This window comes from Aureococcus anophagefferens (assembly GCF_000186865.1).
Source record: "Aureococcus anophagefferens unplaced genomic scaffold AURANscaffold_78, whole genome shotgun sequence".
In the NCBI taxonomy this organism is placed as follows: Eukaryota; class Pelagophyceae; order Pelagomonadales; family Pelagomonadaceae; genus Aureococcus; species Aureococcus anophagefferens.
In genome coordinates, this window is record NW_008705629.1 from 24845 (window position 1) to 41567 (window position 16723).

The 16723-nt window shown below is 52.4% G+C and overlaps 7 protein-coding genes across 7 annotated transcripts in view; 2 read left to right on the top strand and 5 right to left on the bottom strand.

Moving 5' to 3' along the window:
* Window positions 1-20: 20 nt before the first annotated feature.
* AURANDRAFT_34399 (hypothetical protein) lies at window positions 21-1195 on the bottom strand (the record flags this gene model as incomplete). Its single annotated transcript, XM_009043895.1, has 5 exons — window positions 21-344; window positions 416-469; window positions 518-853; window positions 905-973; window positions 1031-1195. 5 exons carry the CDS (start codon window positions 1193-1195, stop codon window positions 21-23), a joined length of 948 nt encoding a protein of 315 aa, XP_009042143.1.
* A 2015-nt stretch (window positions 1196-3210) lies between these two features.
* Window positions 3211-4863, bottom strand: AURANDRAFT_2300 (hypothetical protein; the record flags this gene model as incomplete). The annotated part of the gene is made up of 5 exons (XM_009043894.1): window positions 3211-3452; window positions 3622-3679; window positions 3739-3898; window positions 4136-4331; window positions 4386-4863. Coding segments are annotated over 5 exons (1134 nt in total), but the record flags the coding sequence as incomplete, so codon positions are not given.
* A 1210-nt stretch (window positions 4864-6073) lies between these two features.
* On the top strand, window positions 6074-7547 carry AURANDRAFT_72784 (hypothetical protein; the record flags this gene model as incomplete). The annotated part of the gene is made up of 2 exons (XM_009043886.1): window positions 6074-6701; window positions 6759-7547. 2 exons carry the CDS (start codon window positions 6114-6116, stop codon window positions 7296-7298), a joined length of 1128 nt encoding a protein of 375 aa, XP_009042134.1.
* A 1100-nt stretch (window positions 7548-8647) lies between these two features.
* AURANDRAFT_34401 (hypothetical protein) lies at window positions 8648-9814 on the bottom strand (the record flags this gene model as incomplete). The annotated part of the gene is made up of 1 exon (XM_009043893.1): window positions 8648-9814. One exon carries the CDS (start codon window positions 9812-9814, stop codon window positions 8648-8650), a length of 1167 nt encoding a protein of 388 aa, XP_009042141.1.
* A 646-nt stretch (window positions 9815-10460) lies between these two features.
* Window positions 10461-11860, top strand: AURANDRAFT_68245 (hypothetical protein; the record flags this gene model as incomplete). The annotated part of the gene is made up of 4 exons (XM_009043887.1): window positions 10461-10845; window positions 10895-11381; window positions 11454-11665; window positions 11712-11860. 4 exons carry the CDS (start codon window positions 10461-10463, stop codon window positions 11858-11860), a joined length of 1233 nt encoding a protein of 410 aa, XP_009042135.1.
* Window positions 11861-12425: 565 nt separating this feature from the next.
* On the bottom strand, window positions 12426-15472 carry AURANDRAFT_72785 (hypothetical protein; the record flags this gene model as incomplete). Its single annotated transcript, XM_009043892.1, has 7 exons — window positions 12426-12657; window positions 12702-12806; window positions 12895-13112; window positions 13182-13540; window positions 13638-15084; window positions 15223-15266; window positions 15391-15472. 7 exons carry the CDS (start codon window positions 15470-15472, stop codon window positions 12606-12608), a joined length of 2307 nt encoding a protein of 768 aa, XP_009042140.1.
* Window positions 15473-16003: 531 nt separating this feature from the next.
* Window positions 16004-16723, bottom strand: part of AURANDRAFT_68247 (hypothetical protein) — a gene marked incomplete at both ends in the record, with an annotated part of 1218 nt that continues 498 nt past the window's right edge. The window contains 2 exons of the mRNA XM_009043891.1: window positions 16004-16206; window positions 16261-16611. Coding sequence (XP_009042139.1) covers window positions 16004-16206; window positions 16261-16611 — 554 coding nt within the window. The remainder of the gene's footprint in view (window positions 16207-16260; window positions 16612-16723) is intronic.

Sequence of the window (16723 nt, forward strand, 5' to 3'; positions counted from 1 at the left end):
TCTAGATGAGAATCATATGACTACGTCGAGGAGTCATTGAGAGCGCAGCATGTCACAGCAAGGGAGTGTCCAGAGTAGTAGCGAATCGCTGCGCCCGACTGAAGGTCCCAAAGGCGCGCCGAGTGATCAGAGGATGCAGTCACAAGATAAGCCGAGTCGGCGGAAAAGGAGGCGTCCCAAACCCAACGTTGATGCTGGGCTAGTGTCTTCTCCAGGGTCCAACCACGGGCAATCGACCAAACTTTGGCCGTCTTGTCAGAGGATGTGGTGACCAGAAGTTGCGCATCTGGTGATATCGAGCACTTTAAAATACACGTATGCCCTGAACCATCTTCGTGCGCTGCCTCAATTACCTAAGAGGAATGACGATTGCAACTATACAGGGCCGATACGTCCGGCCGCGTGGGTAACGCACATGCTCAAGCTCAAAGTGCTTGGATCCAGACGGCCTCCACGCATACAAATTCGCCTATGAGGCTTGGAGTCATGACCTAGTAGCTCGTGATTGCTTACTCACGTCATTTGTGCCCGCAACGAGACTGCTTCCATCAGAAGCGATAGCAACTGATCGGATAGGTGACAACTCCCCGTCAGTTGGTCTTAATTCGGCGGAACATTTGTCTGCAGCAAGATCCCACACGCGGACAAGTCCCGCATGGTCACCCGTGACCAGTTCACTCTGTCTCGGATGTAAAGTTACTGACGTACAGGCAGATGGTCGGCCGTCTGCACCCAACATCTCGTAAGTCCGCTGGCATCGCGGTGGTGCCCGCAGATCCCAGATCTTCACTGTACCGTCCTCTGATCCCGAGAACATCCAACTTCTGTCATGCTGAAAGCCAACCGCTGTCACCTGCGTAGAAAAAATGGTTGGGTATCTGGATGCCATTGCCGAGATGCGTACATTCCCGCAATGTGAGAATTCAGCAATTGGCGATGAATTCGAAGGGTTTGCAACGTCAAAAATACGAACCTGTGAATTACTGATTACTGTTCATATCTACCTTTACTACTGATTCGGGTGATTGACATGTGGATGCCCACCAGCAGCCATATAAAGTTTATCTTGCGAGATGGCTAAGCAGTTGACTTGCGAGTCTGGATAACGAACGATTCTTGTGCAAACGCGTGAGGATGCCTCCCAGAATCGAATTTTGTGGTCATAGCCCGCCGTTGCCAAGACAACGGCAGCCATTCCTCGCAAGACTTGAAGGCAAAACAAACTACTACTAGTCTATAGATCTGGATACATGTACACATCATTGAGGGAACGGGTCGGCCAGATTGGCCGGATTGGGGAACGTCCGATCGTCCGATCGCTGGCCGACACGCCTCTAGTCGCGAGCTCCGCGTCAGTATAGCGCGAGCACTCAGGCTCCCAGTAGGAGAGGCCGCCTCGAGCGCCGGGCGGGGTACGAGCGGGGTACGAGGGGCAAATTTTATATTCCAAATCCCCCTCGCGCTGCAAGCGCCGTGCAGAGCAGCCGTCTCCTGACGGGAATCAGGGCTGCTTAGCAGTCCCATCCCACTCTTCCGTGTTATTTTAAGTTTGGCGGCGCACTGCCAATCACTGCAAGTCACTGCCATTTCCCCTTCAGCCTGGAGCTAAGTTGGGACCCTCGTCGGTCGCTCCCCATCGTCAACGGCCGTTCTCTGCATCCACGGGCTGCCCCGACGCGAACTAAGTTGCTCGCCTTCGACCGGTGGTCTTCCCTGGGCGACTCGCAGCCAGGCCCAAGGTGCGGCATGGCCCACAGACCGAGCGCAGCGCCAAGTCCTGGAACCGCTGCATTGAGCGCCGGAGGAAGACATCGAGATCGTGTTACAACAGAATGATGTCGAGGAATGATGTCGAGCATCATCGAGCAAATATAATTCAACTTACGACCCGTGTGCCAACATCCCTGCGTCCAGGGCGAACCAAAGCGCCTCAAGTTTCCCGCGGGCGGAGCTTTGGCTGGAGCTTCAGCCATTGAAGATCTGCCGAGCGGAGCTGCGTAATAAAAACTTCAAGTTGAGCATGCTTGCTGCTTCTCAAAACTCTCTATGACTGGAACGGATTCTTTTTCTCGTCCGCATACGAGTCTGCTTGCTTCAGAGCGTCCACTGAGGCACGTACAAGTCGCCTATGATGGGGCACAACAATGAGGAGAGGAGACACCCCATTAATTGCCGCGCTGCGAGTTGCATTAGCGCATTCAAGTCCTTCAGGCAGCAGCCTTCGGCGCGCTATTGGGAGTCACGTCTATAGTGGTTGCAATGCTATCAATGAGGACCGCAATTTTTTTTTCAAAGATAGTCTGTACGGCCTTGCGTTCCTTGTCTCTAAATTCGAGGAGATTGGAGAGCTCACACACTCGTGTGCTGTTGTTATCTCCCTGCCGCTGCAACATGTCTCCGCCAGCAGTGTGTTTATTGACCTTTGAGGTCCCGCTTTCGTGTAGGGGCTTTTCCCGTCGTCTTTCCAGGGCATTTTCCTCCAACCGGACGGCGTCCAACTCGCGCCGAAGCTCCATCGTGACACTGGTGGTGTCCGCCGATCTGAGGTCTTGAGAGACCCCCTCCAGAGATACACGCTGAAGGTGGATACACAGCGCGGTCTTTTCATCAAGTTTATTTTCAAGCGCAGCTTGATTCTTGTCGTATGCATCAAGCTCATCTTGAAGCGCCATGATCTGCTCATCACGCTCGTTGAGGCGTTGTGTGAGCGCAATCATAATGTCACGCTGCTTGAGAAGGAGTTGTTTATACCTCTCGACCTGAGCCTTGTCGTGCTCGATGCATTCACGCTCGCGCTCCAGGTCTGCAAGGCGGTTATCAATTTCCAAGGCTGTATTTGTCCGCCCTTGACTCTTAACGGTGATCGAGCGCCGGACGTCGCCATCGCCGACATCCTCACCGGTTGGCCTTTCAGTACTTATCATCTGAGATGTGAGCTTCATAATCTGCTCCTCAAGCCCACGCTTCTGCTCCTTCTCGCGCATGAATTCCTTTGACCGCGCCTGGATCAACCCGACACTGGACTAAACAACAGTTTTGCGACGCAGGACTTTGTACCTCAAGGGCGCGTATAGCCGCCATCTTATCCTCCTCCGCGCGCCGGCGGCACTCTTCGAGCTCTAACAGCCGACGTTGGTCGACAACATTCCGATTTCGTTCCTCAAGTTCGGCCTACATATAAGAGACTTTGTATCCCGGAGCTCTCGTCGCGCGTTTGCAGACACGCACCCGAAGGCGACGAAGCTCGCGCTCGTACTTCCGAAGCAGAGAGGCTTGATCAAGATCTTCATTTAGGCGCGGGGCATTGGTAACCCGTTTGGCGCGAGTTGCGAACTTGAGTGTCGATAATGTTTCTGAGGATGCCTCGGCCGCTGGCGATATGGTCGCGAGCACGGTCGTGCGACAGTTCCCCCCAAGGGAGTCTTCTAGGAGGCGGGTGAGCTTCGAGTCGCCTGAGAAGGTACAATCCAGAGATCACGCTAATTCAAAAATATCTAGAGATCTAGTGGATGAACAACCTCTCACACAAAAGCACGCGATTTCTACGAACGAACAGAATAAACTTTCGCGCGCATATTTATAACTCTGCCCCTAAGGCACTTCACTTCGCCGAGCAGTCACGGTATGGCACATGCTTGCGCATGCCACCTTTTTGTGATTCGCATAGAGCGGCAATAACCTGATTGTAGGAGCTGAAGTTCGTGAGCCACAAATCACTCGTGGGTCGCTGGGCCACACGTTTCCAAGTGCAGAGAGGGAAGCGTTAATCTTCTTCGATTCCTCCAGGCGTTGGCCTGTTGCGCCGCTCACGCGGACGCGTTCACTGCCAGCGAGATCTACCAGATTTAGCTTGCCGACCCTAGAGACCCGTGTAAATCCGTCTACGCGGGTTGCCACGCTGTGGTGCGCCGAAATGTCTGCTTAACACGATTCTCGAGGCGTGCGAGGGCCTGCTCCCGCTTGAGACCTGCTGATCGCATTGCTCGAGCAAACTCGTCGGGGGCCATTTCCCTGCCATCTTCGTCCACATAAACAGTCTCGGAGTGCTCAACGATGACCATGAAGACAGCATGTGACCTATGGTGTCTGGCGCATGCGCAACACAGAGGTAAAGAAATATGTATATATCAAGCACTATGCTCCTTGCCGCGAGGAAAAGTCGTTCATTTTCGTTGCGCCCGTCGCACGGACGCGGTTGGCGCGATCCATTAGCGCGTAAACTTCTGAGGGCTGGCGGACAACCCATTCAGACAGCCCATCCACATACACGCCGCGCTTTGGGTCTTCGCGGATGGCCAGGGCCTCGTGCTGCGACACAGCGACTGAGGGAACTCCGAAGGCGTCATTTTCGCTAGACGGCCTGGACGATGTTGCCAAGAGGTCACTCACTGCCTCCTGATAAATCTGAATACACGATGCACGCGCAAGGAACCTTACGTTCTTGTTTGTGTTTAAAGACACGTGGCCAAATATTTGTTCGATACTTCTTGGGATGATGCCCCGAATGTTAACTTGCCCATCAGCACCAGTCATTGTGTACGTTTTCCCTGTGCCTGTCTGCCCATACGCGAAAATTGTTGCGTTATAGCCTTCCAAGCAGCTCTCCACAATAGGTCGTGCTGTGGACTCGTAAAGCTCTTCCTGTGAGCTTTCTTCGTCGTAAACGTGGTCGAACTTGAAAGAGTGGGCTGCTGTGCCTCGACTCCGTCCCAGCGGCGTTGCGCCTGTTGATGTTGTTTCGCTGGCCTCCGAAACGACGGTCACCGTTTGATCCTCTTTGTTTGCGTGTACAATCTTCGCTGATGTCTCACGTGATAAAAGCGGGCGGACGCGTACCACCACCTTGACTGTATCATCGCTTCGATAACCGCCCATGAGATATTAACTGGCCAAATTATTGTGCATCGGGTGCCAAAAGTTGGCACGGTTTGAATTGAGTATCTAACCCCGGGTTTGTTTCCGTCCACTTGGCCTTTCGTATCTCTCACTAGCTGAGGCTAAAGGAAGTCAGGTAAACTCCTCCCTCCTCCCTCAAGGGGACGCTGAGCTGAGTTGAATTACGAATGCCAGAATGCAGGCCGACGTTTAGGCCACCTATCGTCTAGCGAGATAGTGAACTCCGGGGCAGGGAGGCAGCCTGATCATCAATGCCAGTGACTGCCCTGCTGTCCTCGGCGGATGGGCGACACCGCGAAGCTCGAATACCGCAACATACCGTGGTCGAGACACGCATACCGCGTCATCTGCGGTGGATTCCCATGCCATGGCCAGGCTGTGGCCATTGCTTCCTTTAGCTTTGGCTACAGCATCGGCGCACAGCGGCCCGAGGACGCGAGCCGAGGCCAAGGGCGACACGCAGAAGGAAGCACGCACTGAACACTGCAAAAATCGACGAGGATCGCGCGTTCAACGCGTCTAACGGGCTCTCATACGCCAAACAAGTTTTGGTATAGATCCCAAACCGGTTTGGGCCGGATCAACGGCCGTGGAAGACCGTTAAGATTGCTTAACTCTTGTCGATTATGGAGTTAGGAGGCCAGCAAACACGCGATAAACGCGGGGAACCACGGCGAGTCCGAAGGGCGTCCCAGGCCCAGACCTCGCACCCCTCCCGCCGAAGCGCGAATTAAAAACGTACCACTCGGGGGGGTCGACCGCGAACGGAACCATTTGGTTTTCGACCCTCGCCGGGGGTCGACTTTCCGACGCCTCTGGACGCCATCGAGGCCGATTTCGCTTCGGTTTTGCTGTTTAGTTCCCTCGTCCGGACCTTCGTCCCGGGCCTGGAACGCCCAACTGTCCAAATCGGCCGCCGGGACGACGAGTTTCGCGTCATCGAAATTCGTATTTTTGGCGACGAGGGTCGAAAACCAACGCACCGGCAGGGTACCTGGGACCTCAACTTAGGTCAAATTTTAAGTTGCACCTCCGTGACCACGGCCCTGCCTCGTCTCGAGTGCCTCGGCGGGGTGTCCTTTGGCTCTTTACAGCCACAAAATCGGGTCTTTGGGCGGCAAATGGCCGCATTTTGAGTCCAGGACCCCTAGGGTCGAAACTAACTAGGGTCGAAAACCCGGGCCACCGCCTGCAATGGAGCTATAGCGCAGCTAGGAATGAAGCAGAGCGCTGCGACGTTATACTTGTTGGGATGCGGTGTTTTGGGTTTGAGCGATGCGTCGACGTGGTCACCGCCAGGATCCACCTCAGTGTTTGAAAGGTCTTTGACTCAGAAAGGTGTGAAGCGGCTGGTGAGCCATCAGAGGTCTTTAGAACTGTCGAATGGTGGCGCGGTTCATGGCAATGGTTTCGACCGGGCGTTGCACGTGGTGTTTAGCGGATTGTACAAAGGTCCAGCCCCTGCTTGTGCGACGACAGCACTGGCAAGGAACCTGAAATTTCTAGCAGCGGGCGCAATCGCTGGAGTGGTGTCTCGCACACTAGTATCTCCTTTGGAGGTGGTGGCCATGGCGACGGTGGGCGCAGTAGACGGGCCTATGGACGTGCTCATAAAGTTGTGGGCACTAGAAGGCGCAACAGGTTTTTATAAGGGTAATGGTGCGAACTGCCTCAAGGTGGCACCAACAAAAGGCATTCAGTTTGTGTCCTNTGAGTTTCTCAAACGGCAGGTTTTGCTTTGGAAGCGCTGGTGTGACATCCCCGAAGTACTCGAGCCAATCGAACGTCTTGTAGCCGGTGGCTTTGTGCGTACTCCAGTGCTTGAGAGGGTTGCTTGATGCTGAGATCAATGATAGTTGTAGGCGGGTATGGTCGCAGCCGCATGTGTCTATCCATTGGAGACTGTGAAATCGTTATTGACGGTTGAAAGCGGGAAATATGGGACGGGAATTGTCGACGCCCTAAAAGCCCTTGTGGATGAGCAGGGTTTGTGCGCTCTCTATCGCGGTCTCGTCCCTACTCTCATCGCCATGTTCCCCTACGTCGGTGTTGAATTCTGCACCTACGAAACTTGCCGATCTATCATCACCTCATCCGAAAATTCTCGAATGACCACATTCGAAACTATGTGCCTTGGCGCCTTTGCCGGTATGGTTGCACAGACTAGCTGCCACCCACTTGATGTGGTACGCAAACGGCTCCAGCTCCAGGGTATCGGTGGGCGGCCCAAGACATTTGACAATATGTTCCAAGGTCTTGCAGGTATTGCAAAGGCGGAGGGGCCCAACGGCCTCTACAAAGGGCTGAAGCCTGCCTGTCTCGCAACGCTTCCCAGCACGGGCTCATCTTACGTCGTTTATGAAGCCGCCAAAAGCCTTCTGGGTATTGGTTCCGCTGGCTAGCTCGATTGCTCTAGAGCTACTATGGGTCCACATGAGTAACCTGGACGTGGGGATGTTGCGCTGGGATGTTGGCAATGTCAAGTATTCGTCTCGCCGGGCCTGCGCCGGACCCCTTAGTCCAAGCCACAACGGGGGTGCAGCGAGCGGGTGCAGCGTAGTCGCTGGGCCTCGTTAGTACCCAGTTGCTAGTCGAACGCGGGAAATACCAGGGAAATACGATGCGTTCTAGTAAAGCCCCCAGCCGCCAGCGCCAGCCGCCCGCTCCAGCCGCCGACCTCAGATTGACGTCGTGGGTTCCCTGGGGTCCCGTCCGACGCAGGGGGGGGGGGTGTGTTCTGGGCGAGGTCACGGTTCTGCCGCCGGCCCGGGCCGCGGCCTCCGCAGGCACCCGGTCTGGGGAGGGGATTCCTCGTGGTCAGCCTGAGTTCTCAATCGAGCACCCCGGCAAGTATGAGCGTACTACCTCCGGGGTTAACGAGATAGTAGACTCCGACACGGGGAGGCAGCCTAGTGGGGCTGCCGCCCTGCCGTGTGAGGGTGAACTATCGAGGTTGCGCAGTGGCGGTACACCGGCGTCTCTGTTATCCTCGCGTCACCTCAGCTGCCGTAGTATACGGGGGCCGGGGCTACTGGACGAACGGGCAGAGGATCTGCCTCACTAGGTCCAGGAAGACTCTCCGTCTATTACAGTGCGGGAGGCAACTATAAACTGTAAAGGAATGTAGGCTCCTAGTCGACTCAGTAGGCTCAGTATGAGCCGCCGCGACCGGCCACGCGGCGGCCCGGCCCGGGAAGAGGCCCCACCCGACCCCGCTCCGCACCCGCCGCCGCCCAACGGACCCTACGCCCCCCCTGGGCAGAGATGGCGCCAGGCCCGGGGCTCTTAAGGGCGACTAAGGAGGGGGGCAAGTCCCAATGGACCATGCCAGTGTGTGTGCGTGGGGGAAATTCTAGGCGCGGCTCTGTACCAGCGAGCCGCCAAGCAGATAAGGTTCTTTCTGCCTCTCTAGGCGCCGCCTGACGAGTAAGGGGGCTGTGAGCATGCTAGATTCGAGGCCGCGTGGCGGAAGGGGCCCCGCACGTGCCCACACCGCACATCGCGCCGGAAACTGGGGGAGATCGGGTGGAAAGCGTGTTTTAAGGTGGAAAGTGCGGGGTGAATAGAGCAGGTCGCGTCCTTACGTGCAACTGGGTGCATTCGTTAGCAGGAGATCTCCGAAGACGCTGATGGTCCACTCAAGCCACACACACAGATTATGAATGTGTGGCTTGCTCCGGCTTTCAGCCCATCCCGCGGTCCTACCAGCCATCTCATGGTGCAGGCGCTGATGGTAGGGTGCAGGTATCCATCACAGAGAAAGTTCCTTCGCCTTTTCCCAAGTGAAGGCCTCATCCTCGCGACCGAAGTGTCCATAGATGGCAGTCTTCTGCATGACTGGGCGTCGCAATTGCAAGTCCCGAACAATACAGCCAGGGCGCAAGTCAAAGTTCGCTTTGACGATTTCAACTAGCTCGGCATCTGTTTTGCCACTTAAGGAGGGGGCGGTGTCATAGGAGTCTACATGGATAGCCAAAGGGTATGCAACTCCGATGGCATATGATAGTTGAACTAGCACACGATGGCAAAGTCGCGCATACACCAGCGATTTTGCAACCCATCGCGCTGCATAAGCCGCAGATCGGTCGACTTTGGTTGTGTCCTTGCCAGAAAAAGCACCACCACCATGCCCTCCCCATCCGCCATAAGTATCGGCGATGATTTTTCGACCTGTCAGTCCAGCATCACCGTGTGGGCCACCGATCACAAATCGGCCAGAGGGGTTCATATGATATATGGTATCGTCATCCAAGTATTTGGCTGGGACAACTGCACGAACCACATGTTCCATTAGTCCCTCGCGGATCTGTTCTTGACTCACAGTTTCACTATGCTGGGTCGATATGACAATCGTATGCACGCGTTGCGGAATTGGTCGTCGACCTTCAATTCTATACTCGCAGGTGACTTGCGTTTTCCCATCTGGGCGTACCCAATCCAGAGCTTTGCTTTTGCGAACCTCGGAAAGGCGCATACCTAATTGAGTGGCGAGACAATGTGTAAGGGGCATAAAGCCCCCTTCAGTTTCATCGGTTGCATATCCGAACATCATGCCTTGGTCACCGGCGCCTATCTCTTCTATTTTTGTTGCATCCACACTCTGTGCTATATCTGGACTTTGTTCCTCGATTGCCACGATGACATTCACGGTTTTGTAGTCCATTCCCTTTGCAGGGTCGTCGTAGCCGATTTCTTTTAAGGTCTCGCGAATAACTGCTTCGTAGTTCACAGTCGCCGACGTCGTGATCTCGCCAAATATCATAATCATTCCTGTTTTAGTACAGCACTCACAGGCTACCCGCGATGTTTCATCATCTTTGACGCAAGCGTCCAGGACTGCATCGCTGACCTGGTCGCAAATTTTGTCTGGATGGCCTTCGCAAACAGACTCGGACGTAAACAGAAACAGAGTTTCCATCGCAAAATTTAGACCAAAAACAAAGACCTTAACTGACATTCAGTACGCTACTCTACTACTATCCTACTTCTATCATGCTAGTACTGCACTTACCCTAGTTGGGCTCTCCTTCCCGCCCCCCTCCTTTATAATCAGTTACAATACGATGACTGCGCATCCGTAAGGTAGCAGACTGGGCTTCCCCTCTCTCACCCGCTACGCTCATCCTGCTTCTACGGACTGTACCTTAACGTCAAGTTGCTGTACGGGACTTAGATTCTCTACAGGCTATGGTACGCGTGCGTCTTGAGACGCACGCTTCCCACTTGTGCGGGTCCTGCCAAATAAAACTGCTGGCTGTGGTGGTCCTCTCCCAGCTCGCCGCTTAACTCCAGCGAGAGTTACGGATCTGGCTCCTCGGCTCATGGTATCCTCACAATTCTTTTGAATCTTGCGTGTAACAAAACCCGCCGTGAAGGGCAAGTCCATGAGCCTATGGGAAACATCATGTTGCATCCAATCATTGTCGATAGAATTGCATGAGCATATCGGCGATTCATCTCCTCAATTTTTACCCGAGCTCCTTTCTATATTGAAATCCATCTCGGGAAGGGGTGATGAAGCTATCAGGATGCAAAATTTGGCGCTGGGCCACTACAGAGCGACCATGTGTGTGAAGCTCGCTTCAGCTTTTGTGAGCGCATTGAGGGTTGCTCATAAATGTGCAAGATTCGATGTTGACATGCAGCGCCACTGGAACCGAAGCCCTATGACTCGCACTACGGCCTGGGGAAGACAATTTGCATTGTATCTATCAACACTCACAGTCGAAGGCATCCTACGAGCGTACACCGCTATCCCACCGGGCCACATTCATACGGCATGTGAACATGAGATCAGCTGGTATTTTAAATTGGTTGAAGATCGAATTACGTATGGAGAGCTTGATAATGCAGTGTCAAAAAAAGATGTCTGTATTCCTGTGTTACAGAGCAATCTCGAGCGTGCTGTTACTGTTGGAGTGCATTTTTCGCTGGCGGCCTTGTGCGTTGGTACGCTGTTTCTTACATATGTTGATCAAAGACCTGGAAATTGCTACAGGTGCATCGCGCATCATTCTTCGGACCTGGGGTGCTTGCGAAACACACTGCGATCTTTGGCTAGTGTCTGAGAGCGCCTCAATAGTAATCGATGCTATAAGCTGCATTGCATCATACCGTACTCTTCCTTTGATTTTGAAAGACGGCTTGCTTACAAATGTCTGTGAAAAAGAGTGCCGATACAAATATCTGTCTCAGTCCACCTCAAGGGAACTTGGCTTCTATGCTTCACTTTTGAGCATCGCCATGGAATGCGGCGGCAGAGGCGGCTACGGCTGGATACTTCGCCCTGCTATGTCAGAGCTCACACTTCCTGAACTAAAGGGTCGCTTGCCAGAGCTCATTTATGCATGCTCGACGAGTGCCTCCAGTGTTATAGAGTGCCTGGAACAAGAACTAACGGGGAGGCTCGAGGAGGCCGCGCAGTTCGCGATACGTATTACTTGCTGTGGTCACTTGTCTTCTACACAACCTGGCATCCCCAAAGGGTGCCTCTGGAGAGTTCCAGAACTATTGCAAGTACTTGGCAACTGCATTTTCTAAAGCTTGGTTTTGTTCAGGTGCATCGCGTGCAAACCGACAAGTAAGTATCTTGATCTCGTGGTTGAACTCATAGATGCCCAGCTAGCCTCCTACGAATGGTCTGATCAATACCACAGTAGACTGAAATACGTATGGAGTGGTTCGCTGACTGCAGTTGATATCAAACATCTTGAAATGAGAGAATGGTGTATTGGGATGGCCTCCAATATCGAGCTTATGACACTCGCTGGTAATTTACTTTCCTGATTTTACTGTATGAGCAGTGCTTTGCATAGCTTGCGCTCGAGCAAGGCTGTCTGTCTCGATTATCCACGTCGATGGTGTCGCCTCGAACTTGACTTTGCCCGATTTTGATGTGCGTATTTGTTGTTTGTGGCAGAATGACATACAATTGAGAGTAGGCGCTAGAGCATCTTCAGCATGATCGAGCGGTGAGACGCAAGCTCGATCATTTTCTTGGGGAATACCCTGAAGGATGCATCGAAATGCGAGGTCGGGCAGCGCAGAGGACGCATCACAACAGCCACGAGCCATCTGAATTTGCAAGAATGTGGATCCCTGACCTGGACTGTCTAGTGCTGGCGTGCTCTGGAGCGTATTGGGGTGGGCGCCCATGGTAGGCCAGTATGGAAAATAAAGTACGTCTAGGGTAAGTTGAAGATGAGTCAGGGAATAATCCTTGAGGCAACGAGAGCATATTCACGCCGCGCGAGAAGCGCGGCCGCCGCACCGGCAAAAACCGTCTTCACTACGTGGACTTGGGACCCAACAACATACTTCCCCTTATAGCTGCGTGCGTGCCGTACGGGGACGCGCGCCTGGGCCCGCGACCCCTCCTTCCTCGCCCCGCAATAAAGCAGGTGTCCACTCACACTCATGGGGGCGATGCCGGCGTCAACTTGAACGCCCGCTGGCGCTTCGGGGCCCCGCCCGGCCTGGGGGTCCGTCGCCGTTCATCGACCTAAAGGCTGTCGCCGCAAGTAGCGGGGAGCTTCGACTTTAATTTACCACGAGTAGTGTGACAGCGCCCTGGGTTCGGTGAGGGGAATCGTTCATGGGCTTGATTTGGGCCTGAGTGCGCGAGTGGGGCCACTCTGGAAGGCGTAGTTTTTCGCCCATCTCACGAAATATCGCCCATGATGCGTCGGGGGCAGTAGAAGACTCATAAATTAGGGCAAGTATACATACATTTTTGGATCATTCGTGTCTCGTTGCAGATACCTACTTATTGACGACGTTACCCAGACCAGAGGTCTGAAACACACTCTCGCTCGATCAGCCCTTCAATACGTTGGCGAACTAATTTACTATCTGGTTTAAAATGTTGAATCTGATGAATTACTTCGCCCATCAATTCCTGGTGGGCTAACCTGGTGATGGAAGCGATGTGTAAAGAAAATTTCGCTGGTCGCACCGTTTTCTAGCTTTCATGACACGAACAAGACTACGAAATCATACCTTATTTCATACGGGAAGGGGGACACGCACGTAGCATCGATATTATAGCTCCTTTGCTGTATGACCTCTTGGTCCACTTTTTTCTTGGTTTCGCCATCAAGCGACGACATTTGTATACAAAAACGTTTTAATTTCGAAGTAAAAAGAGGGTCCGCGTAAAACTGATCTACAGTTGAGTTGATCGTGCGAGAATTTCCGGATTTCTTCAAAACTTTATACTTGCCGCAGGCTAAAGAGTGGAGAACACGCTTTCCCGTGGGATGGTCCATGCGAACCTGATCGCATACCTCATCAAATGTAATTTGCCCGCCGAACTCGCTGAAGTGCAGAAGTACCATGGCCTGAAATGTGATCATGTTGATATCATACGTACGGGCGCCAAATATCCCCTTGATTGTCACATCGCCAAGCGCATATATCCATGATAGAATGCGATGACTGTGCCTATCTCTGTACCAGCCATCAAAGGCCATCTTGGCAATTATCATCTCACGGGACAAATGTAATTCACGATATCTTTGGGTTGGCCAGAATCCCTGAGTGAGGACCTGAACTGAGAACTCGAGTTTCCCGTGAACATCTCCAGAACTTTTCTCACCACGGCCAGCGTTTTGATGAGCTCTCCATACGCGCTCTAAGTCCTCGCCTGCAGTACGTTGGTTTTCAGAAGTGTGTGGAAGGATGTAACTCGCCGACATGGAAATCGTTTATCATCCCTTCAAGTTTCGCGGTGAACGGTGCACCTTGCTGAGTCTTCATTTTCACAATCAAAGATTTTTCAACATGAAGTAACGTGCACTTTTTTGACAGTAGGCGCTTCGCCAAATGTTCACGGTACAATTCAGAGTAGAGGTCTTTATCTGAAATGAAAAGAAAGAGATCAAGTAGCTCGTCAAGAATCTTTTCGAGGTCCTCTTCACAGAGCTTGAGTTTGCCACTCAAGACACGATCTGTGTACATCACGAGCATTTCCACGTTTGATAAGCCACGAGATAGATCAGTATTGATGACGTCTTGGAGAGCTTCTTTCAGTGCACGTTGAAATCTGTTATCCTGGCCGAAAAGTTCCGCAACCATAGTTTTCATCTTGCGGTGCATGGACAACAACTTTTCCACAGTTAAAGGATCATCTGAACTTGGCCTCTTGCGCTCGCCGTTAGTCTGTTCTTGTTCATTTAGTCTCTCTTTGAGCACACAGGTTCCTTGGGCCAAAACAAATTTCTTGAACGTCGAAGCCATAGGCACAAGGCCTTGTGGGATACGACGGAATAGGTTGAACATGCGCATGAGATCATCATTTTGATCTTGGGCAAGCAGCACGATCATACCACTGTTTTCACGGTCAACTAGTGCATCTTTGTGTGTCTGTAGTAATTCATATTCACAGACAGTAAGCAACTTTGATTCGCTTGATGAGTGTAAATAACTGCGGACGCGCCCTAGCTCATGTTTGAGTGCCAGCTCAGTTTTCTTCAAATAGATAGGTATTGAGTCAACTTCCAACCATTGTCGACTCTGGCGCGCATAATAGTCTGATGTTCTTTTCAAAAGGTAGCTTTCAAAGTCAGTCTCATAGATATCTAAGTCTGGTTGCATCAATAGCGCCGATTGAATCGTTCTTAAATCGGAAGTTTTTGAGCAAAGTCCCATAGTCGGGAAGACACTAACGCAAGTGCGAATTAATTCCGGGTCGATGCACTTATTGTCACGTTCTCTTTCGATGACGTGAACTAGAGAATCTCGTACCTCCCTCTTGAACTCCGAAAAAATTATGTTATGGAAGAGCTCGAGACCGACTGAGGTCAGAGTAGCTATTGAGGAATTTGCAACATACCCATTATCAAGGTGACGAAAAAGCTGCTGCATCCATTTCAAGAAAATTTTGTGACATGTCCAATGATGCGAAAATCGCCGCAGAAGGTACTCGCCTCCCTTTGCTGTCGTACTGATACCCTTCAATCGCTGCAGCTCGGGTAGAACGTGACTACGGAGCACTTTTTCCATCTCCGCTTTCGATCGATCATAAAGAGCTTTTGAATGGTCACACGATCCAGCGTTCGAGCACATTCGGTAAGAGATGGTGTAGAGTGAAACATACCCCTTATTTCCGAACGGCTGCGTCTCCATGGCATTGCCACGTAGCACCTCGAGAAGCACGTCTATTCCATTCAATTTGATTTTTCCCCATCCCTAAAATTGGTGTTTGTAAACAAAATATCGCTATTTAAGTTCCCAACCTCTTCCAAAGGGATCTCTGTAGTTTCTATCGATTTCTCCGTGGCATACTTCAGGAGCACCTCCTCCCTTTCTTGGGCTTGGGGCGTTAACATGACTCGTACATAAAACGCAATATAGGGCGTTCTGGGTAATTCCTATAAAAGTAGGCGGTCAAGGCCAAAAACAACCATAGGGCTGGGCGCGCCCATAGAAGTATTTATTTGTTATTTCTGGCCACCGGCCGTCATATGTCATAGAGGTCCTCCGTCGACCGCGCACGCGCGGGTCGACCACCGAGGCCTCCATCGGAGTGAAATCGAGGCAAAATTGTTGAATTATCCCCCTCGCCTCGCTCAAGCATCGAGTTAAAGCGCTGTTCGTATCGATTGAGACATTTGAAGAGCGTGGGGTCGCCGGTTCGGGTCGGAAGTCGTGCTTGTATGTTCAACCAAACGCTTGCTTGAAGGGAAGTATCACCCTGGGTTATTCGTTTTCAGGGTTTGTTTTTGGCCTTGTAGAGAAAATGCATATATCCGTTCTATTTATAAATCTCATAGTTGGAGGGCCTTACAATTCTGTGGCATTTTGGCGATTTTGGACGCCTCCGAGCGCTCCGACCGCGTCGGCAGACGCCCCCACAAACCCATTTACGCGCTCAGGGCGCTCACATCAGCCCATACAGTGATTTGGCGGCGCTCCTGGGCCTGCTGGACTGAGTTTGAGGCCGGTGTCGCCCCCCGTCTGAAAACCCCAGTCGTGTTCTGGTGGCGATATTCCCCGCATGGCAGCATTGCCATCGGCAAAGGGCGGCTGATCAAATAGCGCCTACTTTTACTGGGCCCGTTGATGCGCGTGTGGCTTCTAGGGGAAGCAGCCATGCTCCGGCCATGCCCTACTGTTCCGGTATGTGAGAGTCAAGCAGCGACTTTTTCTCGTCTTTTGTGCCCTTCAGAGTCTCTCCTTTCGGAACTGAGCCACAACCCTGGGCGAAGCGCTCCAGGCGCCAAAAATTAATAACAAGGATCATCAGGGAGCCAACTGCGACCAACGTGGAGCGGAACATGAATCGCATGCCCCCCACATCTGATAGCCAACCTGCGACAGAATAGCCAACGGCACGGCCACTGTAGAAAGCAGCAAAAAATGAACCTTGACCAGTAGCCTTGAGATGAGGTTTCTCATGTAGAAGGACATCGTTCATATAAGTTACGCAAGGTCCCCAGAAGAGCGCAATTGTGAGCGCGTGAATGGGCTCGATTAGCAGCACATAATATGGATTCTGAAGGAGCGAGTAGGAGACGACACGGATAAGATAGGCAACGCTAGTGATGGCCAAAACCCACTTCATTCCAATCCGATGGTAAATACGATCGCTCCAAAAGAAAAGTGGGATCTCAACAATCGACGCCACAGCATACATGGCTCCAACAAGGCTCGAATTCCCACCGAGGTCGATGATCCAAAGCGCCAAGTAGCCATCAATTGTTGAGAAGAGATAGCCTGTGCAGAGAATTATAGATAAGAAGGGCATCATTAGTACATTGTGAACAACCAGGGTGCATGAGCTCGTTCCACGAAGGCTTGCTCTCGTGACCCGTGTCGTGACGTATGC